At 49.0% G+C, this 18979-nt stretch overlaps 1 protein-coding gene across 1 annotated transcript in view; it reads right to left on the bottom strand.

Moving 5' to 3' along the window:
* The window catches only part of SNX25 (sorting nexin 25), a 552258-nt gene that overhangs the window by 21398 nt on the left and 511881 nt on the right, over positions 1 to 18979 (bottom strand). Inside the window, 1 exon segment of the mRNA XM_063920745.1 lies at positions 7155 to 7272. Coding sequence (XP_063776815.1) covers positions 7155 to 7272 — 118 coding nt within the window.

Genomic DNA, 18979 nt, shown 5'->3' with positions numbered 1-18979 from the left:
CCAACAACTGCTCCCTGGACCTCGCCTTTATCAGGAGATCGTCCAAGTACGGGATAATTAAAACTCCCTTCTTTCGAAGGAGTATCATCATTTCGGCCATTACCTTGGTAAATACCCTCGGAGCCGTGGATAGACCAAACGGCAACGTCTGGAATTGGTAATGACAATCCTGTACCACAAATCTGAGGTACTCCTGGTGAGGATGGTAAATGGGGACATGCAGGTAAGCATCCTTGATGTCCAGAGATACCATGTAATCCCCCTCGTCCAGGCTTGCAATAACCGCCCTGAGCGATTCCATCTTGAACTTTAATTTTTTTATATATGTGTTCAAGGATTTCAAATTTAAAATGGGTCTCACCGAACCGTCCGGTTTCGGTACCACAAACATTGTGGAATAGTAACCCCGTCCTTGTTGAAGTAGGGGCACCTTGACTATCACCTGCTGGGAATACAGCTTGTGAATTGCCTCTAACACTGCCTCCCTGCCTGAGGGAGTGGTTGGCAAGGCAGATTTGAGGAAACGGCGGGGGGGAGACGTCTCGAATTCCAGCTTGTACCCCTGAGATACTACTTGAAGGATCCAGGGATCCACGCGTGAGCGAGCCCACTGATTGCTGAAGTTTTTGAGACGGGCCCCCACCGAACCTGGCTCCGCCTGTGGAGCCCCAGCGTCATGCGGTGGACTTGGAGGAAGCGGGGGAGGACTTTTGCTCCTGGGAACTGGCTGTATGCTGCAGCTTTTTCCCTCTACCTCTGGGCAGAAAGGACATGCCTTTAACCCGCTTGCCCTTATTGGGCCGAAAGGACTGTACCTGATAATACGGTGCTTTCTTTGGCTGTGAGGGAACATGGGGTAAAAATGCAGACTTCCCAGCTGTTGCTGTGGAAACGAGGTCCGATAGACCATCCCCGAACAACTCCTCACCCTTATAAGGCAAAACTTCCATGTGCCTTTTAGAATCTGCATCACCTGTCCACTGCCGAGTCCATAACCCTCTCCTGGCAGAAATGGACATTGCACTTATTTTAGATGCCAGCCGGCAAATATCCCTCTGTGCATTTCTCATGTATAAGACTGCGTCTTTAATATGCTCTACGGTTAGCAATATAGTGTCCCTGTTCAGGGTATCAATATTTTCCGACAGGGAATCTGACCACGCAGCTGCAGCACTGCACATCCATGCTGAAGCAATAGCTGGTCTCAGTATAATACCTGTGTGTGTATATACAGACTTCAGGATAGCCTCCTGCTTTCTATCAGCAGGTTCCTTTAGGGCGGCCGTATCCGGAGACGGTAGTGCCACCTTCTTTGACAAGCGTGTGAGCGCTTTATCCACCCTAGGGGATGTTTCCCAACGTGACCTATCCTCTGGCGGGAAAGGGTACGCCATTAGTAACCTTTTAGAAATTACCAGTTTCTTATCGGGGGAAGCCCACGCTTCTTCACACACTTCATTTAATTCATCAGATGGAGGAAAAACTACTGGTAGTTTTTTCTCTCCAAACATAATACCCTTTTTTGTGGTACCTGGGGTAACATCAGAAATATGCAACACATTTTTCATTGCCTCAATCATGTAACGTGTGGCCCTATTGGAAGTTACATTAGTCTCATCGTCGTCGACACTGGAGTCAGTATCCGTGTCGACATCTGTGTCTGCCATCTGAGGTAGCTGGCGTTTTAGAGCCCCTGATGGCTTTTGAGACGCCTGGGCAGGCACAGGCTGAGAAGCCGGCTGTCCCATATTTGGTATGTCGTCAAACCTTTTATGTAAGGAGTCGAAACTGTCACGTAATTCCTTCCACATAACCATCCACTCAGGTGTCTGCCCCGCAGGGGGTGACATCACATTTATCGGCATCTGCTCCGCCTCCACGTAAGCCTCCTCATCAAACATGTCGACACAGCCGTACCGACACACCGCACACACACAGGGAATGCTCTGACTGAGGACAGGACCCCACAAAGCCCTTTGGGGAGACAGAGAGAGAGTATGCCAGTACACACCAGAGCGCTATATAACACAGGGATTAACACTATAACTGAGTGTTTTCCCTTATAGCTGCTTATATATATATATATATATATATATATATTGCTGCGCCTAAATTTAGTGCCCCCTTTCTCTTTTTTACCCTTTTGAAGCTTGAAACTGCAGGGGAGAGCCAGGGAGCGATCCTTCCAGCGGAGCTGTGAGGGAAAAATGGCGCCAGTGTGCTGAGGGAGATAGCCCCGCCCTTTTTTCGGCTGACTTTTCTCCCGCTTTTTTATGGATTCTGGCAGGGGTATTTATCACATATATAGCCTCTGGGACTATATATTGTGAGTTTTTGCCAGCCAAGGTATGAATATTGCTGCTCAGGGCGACCCCCCCCCCAGCGCCCTGCACCCATCAGTGACCGGATTGTGAGGTGTGCATGAGGAGCAATGGCGCACAGCTGCAGTGCTGTGCGCTACCTTGTTGAAGACCGAAGTCTTCTGCCGCCGATTTTCAGGACCATCTTCATGCTTCTGGCTCTGTAAGGGGGACGGCGGCACGGCTCTGGGACCGAACGATCGAGGTCGGGTCCTGTGTTCGATCCCTCTGGAGCTAATGGTGTCCAGTAGCCTAAGAAGCCCAAACTAGCTCCAATCAGGTAGGTTCGCTTCTTCTGCCCTTAGTCCCTCGTAGCAGTGAGTCTGTTGCCAGCAGATCTCACTGAAAATAAAAAACCTAAAATATACTTTCTTTTCTAGGAGCTCAGGAGAGCCCCTAGTGTGCATCCAACTCAGCCGGGCACACGATTCTAACTGAAGTCTGGAGGAGGGTCATAGAGGGAGGAGCCAGTGCACACCAGTTAGACCAAAAGCTTTCTTTTAGTTGTGCCCCGCAGGTGGTGACATCACATTTATAGGCATCTGCTCCGCCTCCACATAAGCCTCTTCATCAAACATGTCGACACAGCCGTACCGACACACCGCACACACACAGGGAATGCTCTGACAGAGGACAGGACCCCACAAAGCCCTTTGGGGGGACAGAGAGAGAGAGTATGCCAGCACACACCAGAGCGCTATAATAATACAGGGATTAACTGAATTATTTCCCCTTATAGCTGCTATATAAGTTATACTGCGCCTAAATTTAGTGCCCCCCCCTCTCTTTTTTACCCTTTGTAGCTTGATACTGCAGGGGAGAGCCAGGGAGCGATCCTTCCAGCGGAGCTGTGAGGGAAAAATGGCGCCAGTGTGCTGAGGGAGTTAGCCCCGCCCCTTTTTCGGCGGACTTCTCCCGCTTTTTTCAGGAATTCTGGCAGGGGTAATTTATCACATATATAGCCTCTGGGACTATATATTGTGATGATTTGCCAGCCAAGGTGTTTATATTGCTGCTCAGGGCGCCCCCCCCAGCGCCCTGCACCCATCAGTGACCGGAGTGTGAGGTGTGCATGAGGAGCAATGGCGCACAGCTGCAGTGCTGTGCGCTACCTTGTTGAAGACCGAAGTCTTCTGCCGCCGATTTTCCGGATCACTTCTTGCTTCTGGCTCTGTAAGGGGGACGGCGGCGCGGCTCCGGGACCGAACGATCGAGGTCGGGTCCTGTATTCGATCCCTCTGGAGCTAATGGTGTCCAGTAGCCTAAGAAGCCCAAACTATCACCAGTCAGGTAGGTTCGCTTCTTCTCCCCTTAGTCCCTCGCTGCAGTGAGTCTGTTGCCAGCAGATCTCACCGTAAAATAAAAAACCTAAAATATACTTTCTTTCTAGGAGCTCAGGAGAGCCCCTAGTGTGCATCCAGCTCAGCCGGGCATAAGATTCTAACTGAAGTCTGGAGGAGGGTCATAGTGGGAGGAGCCAGTGCACACCAGTTAGTCTAAAGCTTTCTTTTAGTTGTGCCCAGTCTCCTGCAGAGCCTCTATTCCCCATGGTCCTTACGGAGTCCCAGCATCCACTTAGGACGTCAGAGAAATTATAGATATAGGGGTATATGCAATTGCGGGCGAATCACGGCAAATTATCGCCGTTTTTTTAATTCGACACAATTCGACAGGTGAATTACGGCAGGTGGCTGCCGGAATTCACCATATTCAATGAGAAACGGATTCGACATTCCCGCGGGCGAAAAACAGCCGATTTGCCGGATTTTGCCGCGAATTAAAAAAACGGGAAAAACCCGGAATAAAATGGCGTGGGGTCCCCCCTCCAAAGCATAACCAGCCTCGGGCTCTTCGAGCTGGTCCTGGTTCTAAAAATGCGGGGGGGGGGGGGGGGGGGGGGGGGAATTGACAGGGGATCCCCCGTATTTTTAAAACCAGCACCGGGCTCTGCGCCTGTTGCTGGTGCAAAAAATACGGGGGACAAAAAGAGTAGGGGTCCCCCGTATTTTTTACACCAGCATCGGGCTCCACTAGCTGGACAGATAATGCCACAGCCGGGGGTCACTTTTATACAGCGCCCTGCGGCCGTTGCATTAAATATCCAACTAGTCACCCCTGGCCGGGGTACCCTGGAGGAGTGGGGACCCCTTCAATCAAGGGGTCCCTCCCCCCAGCCATCCAAGGGCTGCGGATGGGAGGCTGATAGCCTTGAGAAAAATGTCAGAATATTGTTTTTTCCAGTAGTACTACAAGTCCCAGCAAGCCTCCCCCGCAAGCTGGTACTTGGAGAACCACAAGTACCAGCATGCGGGGAAAAAACGGGCCCGCTGGTACCTGTAGTACTACTGGGAAAAAAATACCCAAATAAAAACAGGACACACACACCGTGACAAGTACAACTTTATTACACACTGCCGACACACACATACTTACCTATGTTGACACGCCGACTGCCACAGTCTCCGATGATCTGAGGGTACCTGTGAAAAAATTATACTCACCTTCCAGCGTCCAGAGATAAAACCACGTCCAGAGTATAAACCAGGTACTTGGCAAAATAAAAAAACGCAAAAACCTGTGCCAGCGGACTGAAAGGGGTCCCATATTGACACATGAGACCCCTTTCCCCGAATGTGCCGGGACCCCACGTGACTCCTGTCCTGAGGTCTGTACTGAGGTCCCTTCAGCCAATCAGGAAGCGCTACTACGTGGCGCTCACCTGATTGGCTGTGCGCTGTCTGTGCTGTGACAGCGCATCGCACAGCTCTCTCCATTATATTCAATGGTGGGAACTTTGCCGTCAGCGGGGGGGTTACCCGCGGTCAGCCACTGACCGGCGGGTGACCCCACCGCTAACCGCAAAGTTCCCACCATTGAATAAAATGGAGAGACTTTGCGATGCGCTGTCTGAGCTCAGACGCGCAGAGCCAATCAGCAGAGTGCAAGGACGTTGCACTCGCTGATTGGCTGAAGAGACCTTTCAGTGACAGCTGTCACGGAGAGGTCTCTGCATTCGGGGAAAGGGGTCTCATGTGTCAATATGGGACCCCTTTCAGTCCGCTGGCACGGGTTTCTGCGTTTTTTTATTTTGCCAAGTACCTGGATTATACTCTGGACGTGGATTTATCTCTGGACGCTGGAAGGGGAGTATAATTTTTTCACAGGTACCCTCGGATCGTCGGAGACTGTGGCAGTCGGCGTGTCAACATAGGTAAGTATGTGTGTGTCGGCAGTATGTAATAAAGTTGTACTTGTCACGGTGTGTGTGTCCTGTTTTTATTTGGGTATTTTTTCCCCAGTAGTACTACAGGTACCAGCGGGCCCGTTTTTTCTCCCGCATGCTGGTACTTGTGGTTCTCCAAGTACCAGCTTGCGGGGGAGGCTTGCTGGGACTTGTAGTACTACTGGAAAAACAATATTCTGACATTTTTCTCAAGGCTACCAGCCTCCCATCCGCAGCCCTTGGATGGGGGGGGACAGCCTCGGGCTTCACCCCTGGCCCTTGGGTGGCTGGGGGGGGGGGGACCCCTTGATTGAAGGGGTCCCCACTCCCCCAGGGTACCCCGGCCAGGGGTGACTAGTTGGATATTTAATGCCACGGCCGCAGGGCGCTGTATAAAAGTGACCCCCGGCTGTGGCATTATCTGTCCAGCTAGTGGAGCCCGATGCTGGTGTAAAAAATACGGGGGACCCCTACTCTTTTTGTCCCCCGTATTTTTTGCACCAGCACCAGGCGCAGAGCCCGGTGCTGGTTTTAAAAATACGGGGGATCCCCTGTCAAATTTCCCCCCGCATTTTTAGAACCAGGACCAGCTCGAAGAGCCCGAGGCTGGTTATGCTTTGGAGGGGGGACCCCACGCCATTTTTTTCCTTGATTTTACCGTTCCAGCTATAAAAAAATAAATAAAATAAAAAATAATAATAATTTTTTTTTAAAATATATAAATAATACTTGTGCCTCCAAAAAAGACAAACCAAGTACCTAATCCCTTCTAATATAAATAGATATGCTATTACAACAAAAAAAAAAACACCAAAAAAAACATGTTTTAATTTTTTTTTATTGGTTTCACCCTCCAAAGTGTGGCGGATTGAAAATGACGAATTTACTGCCTAAAAGCACTGTTGTCGAATTTCCAAACTTGAATTGAATACACTTTGGTCGAATTGCAGCACTTGTATCATTGCAGAAAAGTCGAATTTGACAAAAGTCGAATTTGACAAAAGTCGAATTTCAAAAAGTCGAATTTTGAAAGTCCGTTTTTTTGACGGAAAGCACTGAATTGCATTGACGATTTTTTTTTTTTGGCGAAAAATACCCTAAATTCGACAATTTCGGGAATTCGACCGCAATTGCATATACCCCATAATCGCTCTTTATGGGAAATGTGCTGTCAGTAGACTCTGACATTAGTTCCATGCACTGAACCTGAATATGTTTGTATTATTTTTCTCCGGCAAATCTCAGCGTTTTTCCTGTAGAAATAAACAGTAAACTCTGTTCAAGCTATTGCACAGTGGGGTGCACCCTATGCTGGTTAGGAGCCACTGTCACATATGCAGTGGTTACATACAGTACTATGAAAGCCAATGGAAATAGTAATGTGCTGAACGTGAAAATACTACTCCAATTAGTAAATGACTAAACAGTGAGTTTGTTAACGTGTCACACAGCAATAGTGGTACCATTTTTCAATGGAACACACTGAAGAATATTGGGTCTAGGACCAAAAGTATTACATACAGCAAGCCATAAAGGGGCTTAAGGACATTTACTAAACATATAACACTCACTTCCCCGCAGCTCGAATATCTCCACAATAAGCATGAAGCACGGCTCAGCCAAGGCATCTTTTTTCCCATCCATATCATCCCCATAGTCAGATAAGTCACCATCTTCCTCAGCTTCATCCTGCAAGCAAAAAAGAAAATACAGACCACTATAGGACAACTGTCTTAGTGCAATACTATAGATGAACATATGTAAAGAAGAAAATGTTAAGATGCTCAGTGTGTGAGTGTAATATGCAACGGGGAAGAGGTTACTATAGAAGACAGATACAGACCTGTACAGTCAGTAAGCACAATGAGTGCTAATGATACACTACAAGTGCTGAAACTGTAACATACTTCTACTTCCTACTTAAGCCATCACATGTAATTTATGTGAAATGTATACAATCACAGATAATAAGCAGAATCGGCTCTGCGATTAGGCAGCTGCCTAGGGCGCTGGGTTCTGGGGGGGAGGCACAGAGTCTGCCTATCACAAAATGAAGGATATCTCTAAAAGAAACATTGTTGTATTTGATGGAAGTGGTGTCTGTGGAACCTATTAATCACACTTTCATCTGAAGGGCAGGAAAGTGGATATTGGTGGTGGTTAGGGGCAGTACTAGTGTGTTAGGGTTGCTAATAAGTGCCAGTTTTTAAATTCTCAAGTTTCTATATACTGTATGTGACACACACACACACACACACACACACACACACACACACACACAGTTGTCAACAGTGACGGAAAAATAGGATTTTACTACCTATTGGTAAATCCTTTTCTCTTAGTCCGTAGAGGATGCTGGGGACACGTCAAGAACAATGGGGTATAGACGGGATCCGCAGGAGACATGGGCACTTTAAGACTTTGAATGGGTGTGAACTGGCTCCTCCCTCTATGCCCCTCCTCCAGACTCCAGTTATAGGAACTGTGCCCAGGGAGACGGACATTTCGAGGAAAAGGATTTATTGTTAACTAAGGTGGGATACATACCAGCTCACACCTCAAACGCGCCGTACAACATGGTATTTAACAGAAAACCAGTCAACGGCATGAACCATGTCAGCAACAGGCTGACTACAACAGAAACACAACCTGTGTGTAACCTAACCAATAACTAATAAGCAATAACTGCAGATAGAGTCCGCACTGGGACGGGCGCCCCGCATCCTCTACGGACTAAGAGAAAAGGATTTACCGGTAGGTATTAAAATCCTATTTTCTCATACGTCCTAGAGGATGCTGGGGACACTTCAAGAACCATGGGGTTTATACCAAAGCTCTAGAAAGGGCAGGAGAGTGCGGATGACTCTGCAGCACCGATTGACCAAACATGAGGTCCTCCTCAGCCAGGTATCAAACTTGTAAAATTTCGCAAAGGTGTTTGAACCCGACCAAGTAGCTGCTCGGCAGAGTTGCAATGCCGAGACCCCCCGGGCAGCCGCCCAGGATGAGCCCACCTTTCTGGTAGAGTGGGCCTTCACTGATTTCGGTAACGGCAATCCAGCCGTCGAATGAGCCTGCTGAATCGTATGACCGATCCAGCGCGCAATACTCTGCTTGGAAGCAGGATTTCCAATCTTGTTGGAAGCATACAGGACAAACAAAGCTTCAGTTTTCCTAAGTGGAGCCATTCTGGTGACATAAATCTTTAAAGCCCTGACCATATCGAGAGATTTTGATTCAGCAAACACGTCAGTAGCCACCGGCACCACAATAGGCTGGTTCATGTGGAACGATGAAACCACCTTCGGCAGAAATTGTTGACGAGTCCTCAACTCTGCTCTATCTTCATGGAAGATTAAATAAGGACTCTTGTGAGACAAAGCCGCTAACTCAGACACCCGCCTCGCAGATGCTAAGGCCAATAACATGACCACTTTCCAAGTGAGAAATTTCAACTCTACCTTCTGTAAAGGTTCAAACCAATGAGATTGAAGGAACTGCAACACCACATTAAGATCCCATGGTGCCACTGGGGGCACAAAAGGAGGTTGGATGTGCATAACGCCCTTCACGAAAGTCTGAACTTCCGGAAGGGAGGCCAATTCCTATTGAAAGAAAATTGATAAAGCTGACATTTGTACTTTTATGGAGCCTAACTTCAGGCCCGCATCCACACCTGCTTGCAGAAAATGAAGAAAACGCCCCAGCTGAAATTCTTCCGTAGGAGCCTTCTTGGATTCACACCAAGACACATATTTTCTCCAAATACGGTGATAATGTTTTGGCGTTACATCTTTCCTAGCCTGAAGAAGTGTGGAAATGACTTCACTGGGAATACCCTTTTGGGCTAAGATCCGGCGTTCAACCGCCAAGCCGTCAAACGTAGCCGCGGTAAGTCGTGATATACGCACGGCCCCTGCTGTAACAGATCCTCTCGTAGAGGAAGAGGCCAGGGATCTTCTATGAGTAATTCCTGAAGATCTGGATACCAAGCCCTCCTCGGCCAGTCCGGAACAATGAGGATCGCCTGAACCCTTGTTCTTCTTATGATCTTTAGCTTCCTTGGTATGAGTGGAAGCGGAGGGAACACATACACCGACTGAAACACCCATGGCGTCACTAGCGCTTCCACAGCTATTGCATGAGGGTCCCTCGACCTGGAACAATATCTCTGAAGTTTCTTGTTGAGGCGAGACGCCACCATGTCTATTTGAGGAATTCCCCAAAAACTAGTCACTTCTGCGAAGACCTCTTGATGAAGACCCGACTCTCCTGGATGGAGATCGTGTCTGCTGAGGAAGTCTGCTTCCCAGTTGTCCACTTCTGGAATGAAGATTGCTGACAGAGCGCTTGTATGTCTTTCCACCCAGCGGAGAACTTTTGTGGCCTCTGCCATTGCCGCTCTGCTCTTTGTTCCGCCCTGGCGGTTTATGTGCGCTACTGCTGTTATATTGTCCGACTGGATTAGTATGGGCAGATTTTGAAGGAGATGTTCCGCTTGAAGAAGACCGTTGTAAATGGCTCTTAACTCTAGAACGTTTATGTGTAGACAAACTTCCTGGCTTGTCCATCTTCCCTGGAAGTTTTCTCCCTGTGTGACTGCTCCCCAGCCCTGGAGACTCGCATCCGTGGTTACCAGGATCCAGTCCTGTATCCCAAACCTGCGTCCCTCTAGGAGGTGAGAGCTGTGCAGCCACCACAGGAGTGAGATTCTGGTAAGATTATTTTCCGGTGCATGTGTAGATGGGATCCGGACCACTTGTCCAACAGGTCCCACTGAAACACTCTGGCATGGAACCTGCCAAATTGAATGGCCTCGTAGGCCGCCACCATCTTTCCCAGCAAACGAGAGCATTGATGGATCGACACTCTAGCCGGTTTCAGAATCTGTTTGACCAAACTCTGAATTTCCAGAGCTTTTTCTTCTGGAAGAAACACTCTCTGTAATTCTGTGTCCAGAATCATTCCCATGAACGACAGTCGTTTTGTCGGATTCAACTGTGACTTTGGCAAGTTTAGGATCCAACCATGTTGTTGTAGAACTGTCAGGGATAGCGTAATGTCCTGGACCAGTTTGTCCTTGGATCTCGCCTTTATCAGGAGATCGTCTAAGTAAGCGATAATTTTGACTCCTTGCCTGCGAAGGAGAATCATCATTTCCGCCATTACCTTGGTGAAAATCCTCGGAGCCGTGGACAGACCAAACGGCAACGTCTGAAATTGGTAATGACAATCCTGAATAGCAAACCTTAGGTAAGCCTGATGCAGAGGATATATGGGGATGTGTAAGTAGGCATCCTTTATGTCGACCAACACCATGAAATCCCCTTCCTCCAGACTGGAGATCACTGCTCGGAGAGATTCCATCTTGAATTTGAATTTTCTTAGGTAAAGATTGAGGGACTTTAGGTTCAGAATTGGTCTGACCGAACCGTCCAGCTTCGGGACCACAAACAGGCTGGAATAAAAGCCTTCTCCCTGTTGAGACGGGGGAACCCTGATAATGACCTGATTTAGGCATAACTTTTGTATTGCATCGCATACAACCAGCCTGTCCGGAAGAGAAGCTGGTAAGGCTGATTTGAAAAATCGGTGAGGGGGAACATCATGAAACTCCAGTTTGTATCCCTGGGACACTATTTCTAAAATCCATGGGTCCAGGGCCGAACGAGCCCAGAATCGACTGAAGAGCTTGAGACGTGCCCCCACCGGTGCGGACTCCCTCAGTAGAGCCCCAGCGTCATGCGGTGGATTTGGCAGAAGCCGGGCAGGACTTCTGCTCCTGTGAAGCTGCGACGGCTGGAGATCTTTTACCTTTTCCTCTTCCCCTATTAGCGAGGAAGGAACAACCTCGGCCTTTTTTGTATTTATTTGGTCGAAAAGGACTGCATCTGAAAATGGCCTTTCTTTTGTTGTGGAGGAACATAAGGCAAAAAAGATGACTTACTCGCGGTAGCCGTAGATACCAATTCAGTGAGACCGTCACCAAACAAGACACCATCTTTATATGGGATCGACTCCATAGCTTTCTTGGAGTCAGCATCAGCATTCCATTGATGAATCCACAATGCCCTCCTAGCTGAAATTGCCATGGCATTGGCTATTGCTCCCAAAATGCCAATATCCCTCGCCGCCTCCTTTAGGTAGGCCGCAGCGTCCCTGATATAACCCAGAGTTAACAGGATACTATCCCTATCTAGGGTATCTATATCAGATGACAAGTTATCTGCCCACTTTTCTATAGCACTACTCACCCACGCCGATGCAATGGTTGGTCTGAGCAGTGAACCTGTGGTGACGTAAATGGATTTTAACGTATTTTCCTGTCTACGATCTGCAGGATCCTTAAGGGCTGCCGTGTCAGGAGACGGTAAAGCCACCTTTTCTCTAACGTCCTAGTGGATGCTGGGGACTCCGAAAGGACCATGGGGAATAGCGGCTCCGCAGGAGACTGGGCACAAAATAAAAGCTTTAGGACTAGCTGGTGTGCACTGGCTCCTCCCCCTATGACCCTCCTCCAAGCCTCAGTTAAGATTTTGTGCCCGAACGAGAAGGGTGCAATCTAGGTGGCTCTCCTGAGCTGCTTAGAGTAAAAGTTTAAATAGGTTTTTTATTTTCAGTGAGACCTGCTGGCAACAGGCTCACTGCATCGAGGGACTAAGGGGAGAAGAAGCGAACTCACCTGCGTGCAGAGTGGATTGGGCTTCTTAGGCTACTGGACATTAGCTCCAGAGGGACGATCACAGGCCCAGCCATGGATGGGTCCCGGAGCCGCGCCGCCGGCCCCCTTACAGATGCTGAAGCAAGAAGAGGTCCATAAATCGGCGGCAGAAGACTTTCCTGTCTTCATAAGGTAGCGCACAGCACTGCAGCTGTGCGCCATTGCTCTCAGCACACTTCACACTTCGGTCACTGAGGGTGCAGGACGCTGGGGGGGGGCGCCCTGGGAAGCAATGAATTTACCTTATTTGGCAAAAAATACATCACATATAGCTCCTGGGCTATATGGATGTATTTAACCCCTGCCAGTTTTCCAGAAAAAAGCGGGAGAAGAGCCCGCCGTAAAGGGGGCGGGGCCTATCTCCTCAGCACACAGCGCCATTTTTCCCACACAGCTCCGCTGGTAGGAAGGCTCCCAGAATCTCCCCTGCATCCTGCAACTACAGAAACAGGGTAAAAAAGAGAGGGGGGCACTTATTTGTCAAAATAACAGATATAAGCAGCTATAAGGGATAGACACTTATTGTAAGGTTGTCCCTATACATATATAGCGCTCTGGTGTGTGCTGGCAAACTCTCCCTCTGTCTCCCCAAGGGGCTAAGTGGGTCCTGTCCTCTATCAGAGCATTCCCTGTGTGTGTGCTGGGTGTCGGTACGTGTGTGTCGACATGTATGAGGAGGAAAATGATGTGGAGGCGGAGCAATTGCCTATAATGGTGATGTCACCCCCTAGGGAGTCGACACCTGAATGGATGGCCGTAATTAAGGAATTACGTGACAGTGTCGGCACGTTACAGAAAACTGTTGACGACATGAGACAGCCGGCAGCTCAGTTAGTGCCTGTCCAGGCGTCTCAAACACCGTCAGGGGCTATTAAACGCCCGTTACCTCAGTGGGTCGACACGGACCCAGACACAGACACTGACTCCAGTGTCGACGGTGAAGAAACAAACGTATTTTCCAGTAGGGCCACACGTTACATGATCACGTCAATGAAGGAGGTTTTGCACATCTCTGATACTGCAAGTACCACAAAAAGGGGTATTATGTGGGGTGTGAAAAAACTACCCGTAGTTTTTCCTGAATCAGATGAATTGAATGAAGTGTGTGATGAAGCGTGGGTTACCCCCGACAAAAAACTGCTAATTTCTAAAAAATTATTGGCACTATATCCCTTCCCACCAGAGGTTAGGGCTCGTTGGGAAACACCCCCTAGGGTGGATAAGGCGCTCACACGCTTATCAAAACAAGTGGCGTTACCGTCTCCAGAAACGGCCGCCCTTAAGGAGCCAGCAGATAGGAGGCTGGAAAATATCCTTAACAGTATATACACACATACTGGTGTTATACTGCGACCAGCAATCGCCTCAGCCTGGATGTGCAGTGCTGGGGTGGCTTGGTCGGATTCCCTGACTGAAAATATTGATACCCTGGACAGGGACAATATATTATTGACTATAGAGCATTTAAAGGATGCATTCCTATATATGCGAGATGCACAGAGAGACATTTGCACTCTGGCATCAAGAGTAAGTGCGATGTCCATTTCTGCCAGAAGAGGATTATGGACGCGACAGTGGTCAGGGGATGCGGATTCCAAACGGCATATGGAAGTATTGCCGTATAAAGGGGAGGAGTTATTTGGGGGCGGTCTATCGGACCTGGTGGCCACGGCAACGGCTGGGAAATCCACCTTTTTACCCCAAGTCACCTCGCAGCAGAAAAAGATACCGCCTTTTCAGGCTCAGTCCTTTCGTCCCCATAAGGGCAAGCGGGCAAAAGGCCACTCATATCTGCCCCGGGGCAGAGGAAGGGGAAAAAGACTGCAACAGACAGCTTCTTCCCACGACCAGAAGCCCTCCCCCGCTTCTGCCAAGTCCTCAGCATGACGCTGGGGCCTTACAAGCGGACTCAGGCACGGTGGGGGCCCGTCTCAAGAATTTCAGCGCGCAGTGGGCTCACTCGCAAGTGGACCCCTGGATCCTGCAGGTAGTATCTCAGGGGTACAAATTGGAATTTGAGACGTCTCCCCCTCGCCGGTTCCTGAAGTCTGCTTTACCAACGTCTACCCCCGACAGGGAGGCGGTATTGGAAGCCATTCACAAGCTGTATTCCCTGCAAGTGATAATCAAGGTACCCCTCCTACAACAGGGAAAGGGGTATTACTCCACGCTGTTTGTGGTACCGAAGCCGGACGGCTCGGTGAGACCCATTTTAAATCTGAAAGCCTTGAACACTTACATAAAAAGGTTCAAGTTCAAGATGGAGTCACTCAGAGCAGTGATAGCGAACCTGGAAGAAGGGGACTACATGGTGTCTCTGGACATCAAGGATGCTTACCTCCATGTCCCAATTTGCCCTTCTCACCAAGGGTACCTAAGGTTTGTGGTACAGAACTGTCACTATCAGTTTCAGACGCTGCCGTTTGGATTGTCCACGGCACCCCGGGTCTTTACCAAGGTAATGGCCGAAATGATGATTCTTCTTCGAAGAAAAGGTGTCTTAATTATCCCTTACTTGGACGATCTCCTGATAAGGGCACGGTCCAGAGAACAGTTAGAGGTCGGAGTAGCACTATCTCAAATAGTACTACGACAGCACGGATGGATTCTAAATATTCCAAAATCGCAGCTGATTCAGACGACACGTCTGCTGTTCCTAGGGATGATTCTGGACACAGTACAGAAAAAGGTGTTTCTCCCGGAAGAGAAAGCCAGGGAGTTATCCGACCTAGTCAGGAAACTCCTAAGACCAGGCCAGGTGTCAGTGCATCAGTGCACAAGGGTCCTGGGAAAGATGGTGGCTTCTTACGAAGCGATTCCATTCGGCAGATTCCACGCAAGAACTTTTCAGTTGGATCTGCTAGACAAATGGTCCGGATCGCATCTTCAAATGCATCAGCGGATAACCCTGTCTCCAAGGACAAGGGTGTCTCTCCTGTGGTGGTTACAGAGTGCTCATCTCCTAGAGGGCCGCAGATTCGGCATTCAGGATTGGGTCCTGGTGACCACGGATGCCAGCCTGAGAGGCTGGGGAGCAGTCACACAGGGAAAAAATTTCCAGGGCTTGTGGTCAAGCATGGAAACGTCACTTCACATAAATATCCTGGAACTAAGGGCCATTTACAATGCCCTAAGTCAGGCAAGGCCTCTGCTTCAGGGTCAGCTAGTATTGATCCAGTCGGACAACATCACGGCAGTCGCCCACGTAAACAGACAGGGCGGCACAAGAAGCAGGAGGACAATGACGGAAGTGACAAGGATTCTTCGCTGGGCGGAAAATCATGTGATAGCACTGTCAGCAGTGTTCATTCCGGGAGTGGACAACTGGGAAGCAGACTTCCTCAGCAGACACGATCTTCACCCGGGGGAGTGGGGACTTCACCCAGAAGTCTTCCACATGATTGTAAACCGTTGGGAAAAACCAAAGGTGGACATGATGGCGTCTCGCCTCAACAAAAAACTGGACAGAAATTGCTCCAGGTCAAGGGACCCTCAGGCAATAGCTGTGGACGCTCTGGTAACACCGTGGGTGTACCGGTCAGTGTATGTGTTCCCTCCTCTTCCTCTCATACCAAAAGTACTGAGAATCATAAGAAGGAGAGGAGTAAAGACTATACTCGTGGCTCCGGATTGGCCAAGAAGGACTTGGTACCCGGAAATTCAAGAGATGCTCACGGAAGACCCGTGGCCTCTACCTCTAAGACAGGACCTGCTCCAGCAGGGACCATGTCTGTTCCAAGACTTACCGCGGCTGCGTTTGACGGCATGGCGGTTGAACGCCGGATCCTGAAGGAAAAAGGCATTCCGGATGAAGTCATCCCTACCCTGATCAAAGCCAGGAAGGATGTAACCGTACAACATTATCACCGTATTTGGCGTAAATATGTTGCGTGGTGCGAGCCAGGAAGGCCCCTACGGAGGAATTTCAACTGGGTCGATTCCTGCATTTCCTGCAAACAGGACTGTCTATGGGCCTCAAATTAGGGTCCATTAAGGTTCAAATTTCGGCCCTGTCGATATTCTTCCAAAAAGAACTAGCTTCTGTTCCTGAAGTTCAGACGTTTGTCAAGGGAGTACTGCATATACAGCCTCCTTTTGTGCCTCCAGTGGCACCTTGGGATCTTAATGTAGTGTTGGGATTCCTAAAATCACATTGGTTTGAACCACTCACCACTGTGGACTTGAAATATCTCACATGGAAAGTGGTAATGCTGTTAGCCCTGGCTTCAGCCAGGCGTGTATCAGAATTGGCGGCTTTATCCTATAAAAGCCCTTACCTAATTTTTCATACGGACAGGGCAGAATTGAGGACTCGTCCTCAATTTCTCCCTAAGGTGGTTTCAGCATTTCACTTAAACCAACCTATTGTGGTGCCTGCGGCTACTAGGGACTTGGAGGATTCCAAGTTGCTGGACGTAGTCAGGGCCCTGAAAATATATGTTTCCAGGACGGCTGGAGTCAGAAAATCTGACTCGCTGTTTATCCTGTATGCACCCAACAAGCTGGGTGCTCCTGCTTCTAAGCAGACGATTGCTCGTTGGATTTGTAGTACAATTCAGCTTGCACATTCTGTGGCAGGCCTGCCACAGCCAAAATCTGTAAAAGCCCATTCCACACGGAAAGTGGGCTCATCTTGGGCGGCTGCCCGAGGGGTCTCGGCTTTACAACTTTGCCGAGCTGCTACTTGGTCAGGGGCAAACACGTTTGCTAAATTCTACAAATTTGATACCCTGGCTGAGGAGGACCTGGAGTTCTCTCATTCGGTGCTGCAGAGTCATCCGCACTCTCCCGCCCGTTTGGGAGCTTTGGTATAATCCCCATGGTCCTTTCGGAGTCCCCAGCATCCACTAGGACGTTAGAGAAAATAAGAATTTACTTACCGATAATTCTATTTCTCATAGTCCGTAGTGGATGCTGGGCGCCCATCCCAAGTGCGGATTGTCTGCATTACTTGTACATAGTTATTGTTACAAAAATCGGGTTATTGTTGTTGTGAGCCATCTTTTCAGAGGCTCCTTCTGTTATCATGCTGTTAACTGGGTTCAGATCACAAGTTGTACGGTGTGATTGGTGTGGCTGGTATGAGTCTTACCCGGGATTCAAAATCCTTCCTTATTGTGTACGCTCGTCCGGGCACAGTATCCTAACTGAGGCTTGGAGGAGGGTCATAGGGGGAGGAGCCAGTGCACACCAGCTAGTCCTAAAGCTTTTATTTTGTGCCCAGTCTCCTGCGGAGCCGCTATTCCCCATGGTCCTTTCGGAGTCCCCAGCATCCACTACGGACTATGAGAAATAGAATTATCGGTAAGTAAATTCTTATTTTTAGACAACCGTGACAGAGCCTTGTCCACAATGGGGGAAGACTCCCACTTTTCTCTATCTCCAGAGGGGAATGGATACGTCACCTGAATCCTCTTGGGAATCAGAAACTTTTTGTCAGGATTTTCCCACATTTTATCAAAAAAAGTATTCAGTTCATGAGAGGGAGGAAACGTTACCTCAGGTTTCTTTCCCTTATACATACAGACCCTAGTATCAGGAACAGCAGGGTCCTCAGTGATATTTAACACGTCTTTTACTGCCACAATCATGTACTGAATATTCTTTGCCATCTTTGGGTCTAATTTGGCATCACTAGAGTCAACACTGTAGTCAGTGTCCGTGTCGGTATCTGTGTCTGCCAACTGAGCAAATGAACGTTTATGTGAGCCCGAGGGGGTCTGGACCTGTGATAACACATCCTCCACAGATTTCTTCCATGCCTGGTTCTGAGATTCAGATTTATCCAATCTCTTATTAATAAGAGCCACATTAGCATTCAACACATTTACCCAATCAGGAGTCGCGGTGCCGACATGGTCACTCCCACAGTCGTTTCTGTCCCTAACACAGTCTCCTCCTGGGAAGAACACTCAGCCTCAGACATGCCGACACACGTGTACCGACACCCACTGACACACTGGGCAGATAGGGGACAGACCCACAGTAAAGCCTGTCAGAGAAACACAGAGGGAGTTTGCCAGCTCACAACCCAGCGCTCAAACCCAGTACTGAAACCTTAATATTAAAGCCCAGACCTGTTTCTAGCGCTTTTATAACTTATATAAGCCAAATTAACTGTGCCTCCCCCCCGTTTTGCACCCTGTTACTTGGTACAGCAGTGTGGAGGCAAGTACCAGCGTCTCTACAGCTTTCTTGTGAAGAGAAAATGGCGATGAGAGCTGTGAGGGCTAAGCCCCGCCCCCTCAATGGCGCGCTTCAGCCCGCTATTTTATAATAAAAAACCGCTGGCGGGGGTCAGGATTTTGTGCCTCGGCACATCTTATCCACTTTGCCAGCTTACATGAGGATTTTTTATGCCGCCCAGGGCGCCCCCCCCGCGCCCTGCACCCTGTAGTGCTTCTGTGTATGGGAGCATGGCGCGCAGCGCTATCGCTGTGCGGTACCTCAGAAGCCGTCACTGAAGTCTTCTTTTCTTCTTCTACTCAGCTGTCTTCTGGCTCTGAAAGGGGGGTGACGGCGGCCTCTGGGAGTGAACCCCTAGGCGTACCTAGTGTTCCAAACCCTCAGGAGCTAATGGTGTCTTGTAGCCAAGAAGCAGAGCCTTTGAACTCATTAGAAGTAGGTCTGACTTCTCTCCCCTAAGTCCCACGAAGCAGGGAGACTGTTGCCAGC

This window comes from Pseudophryne corroboree, chromosome 1, assembly GCF_028390025.1.
Source record: "Pseudophryne corroboree isolate aPseCor3 chromosome 1, aPseCor3.hap2, whole genome shotgun sequence".
Taxonomy (NCBI): Eukaryota; Metazoa; Chordata; class Amphibia; order Anura; family Myobatrachidae; genus Pseudophryne; species Pseudophryne corroboree.
Note: the sequence above shows the minus strand (reverse complement) of the source record. Positions and strands in the feature narration are given on the sequence as shown.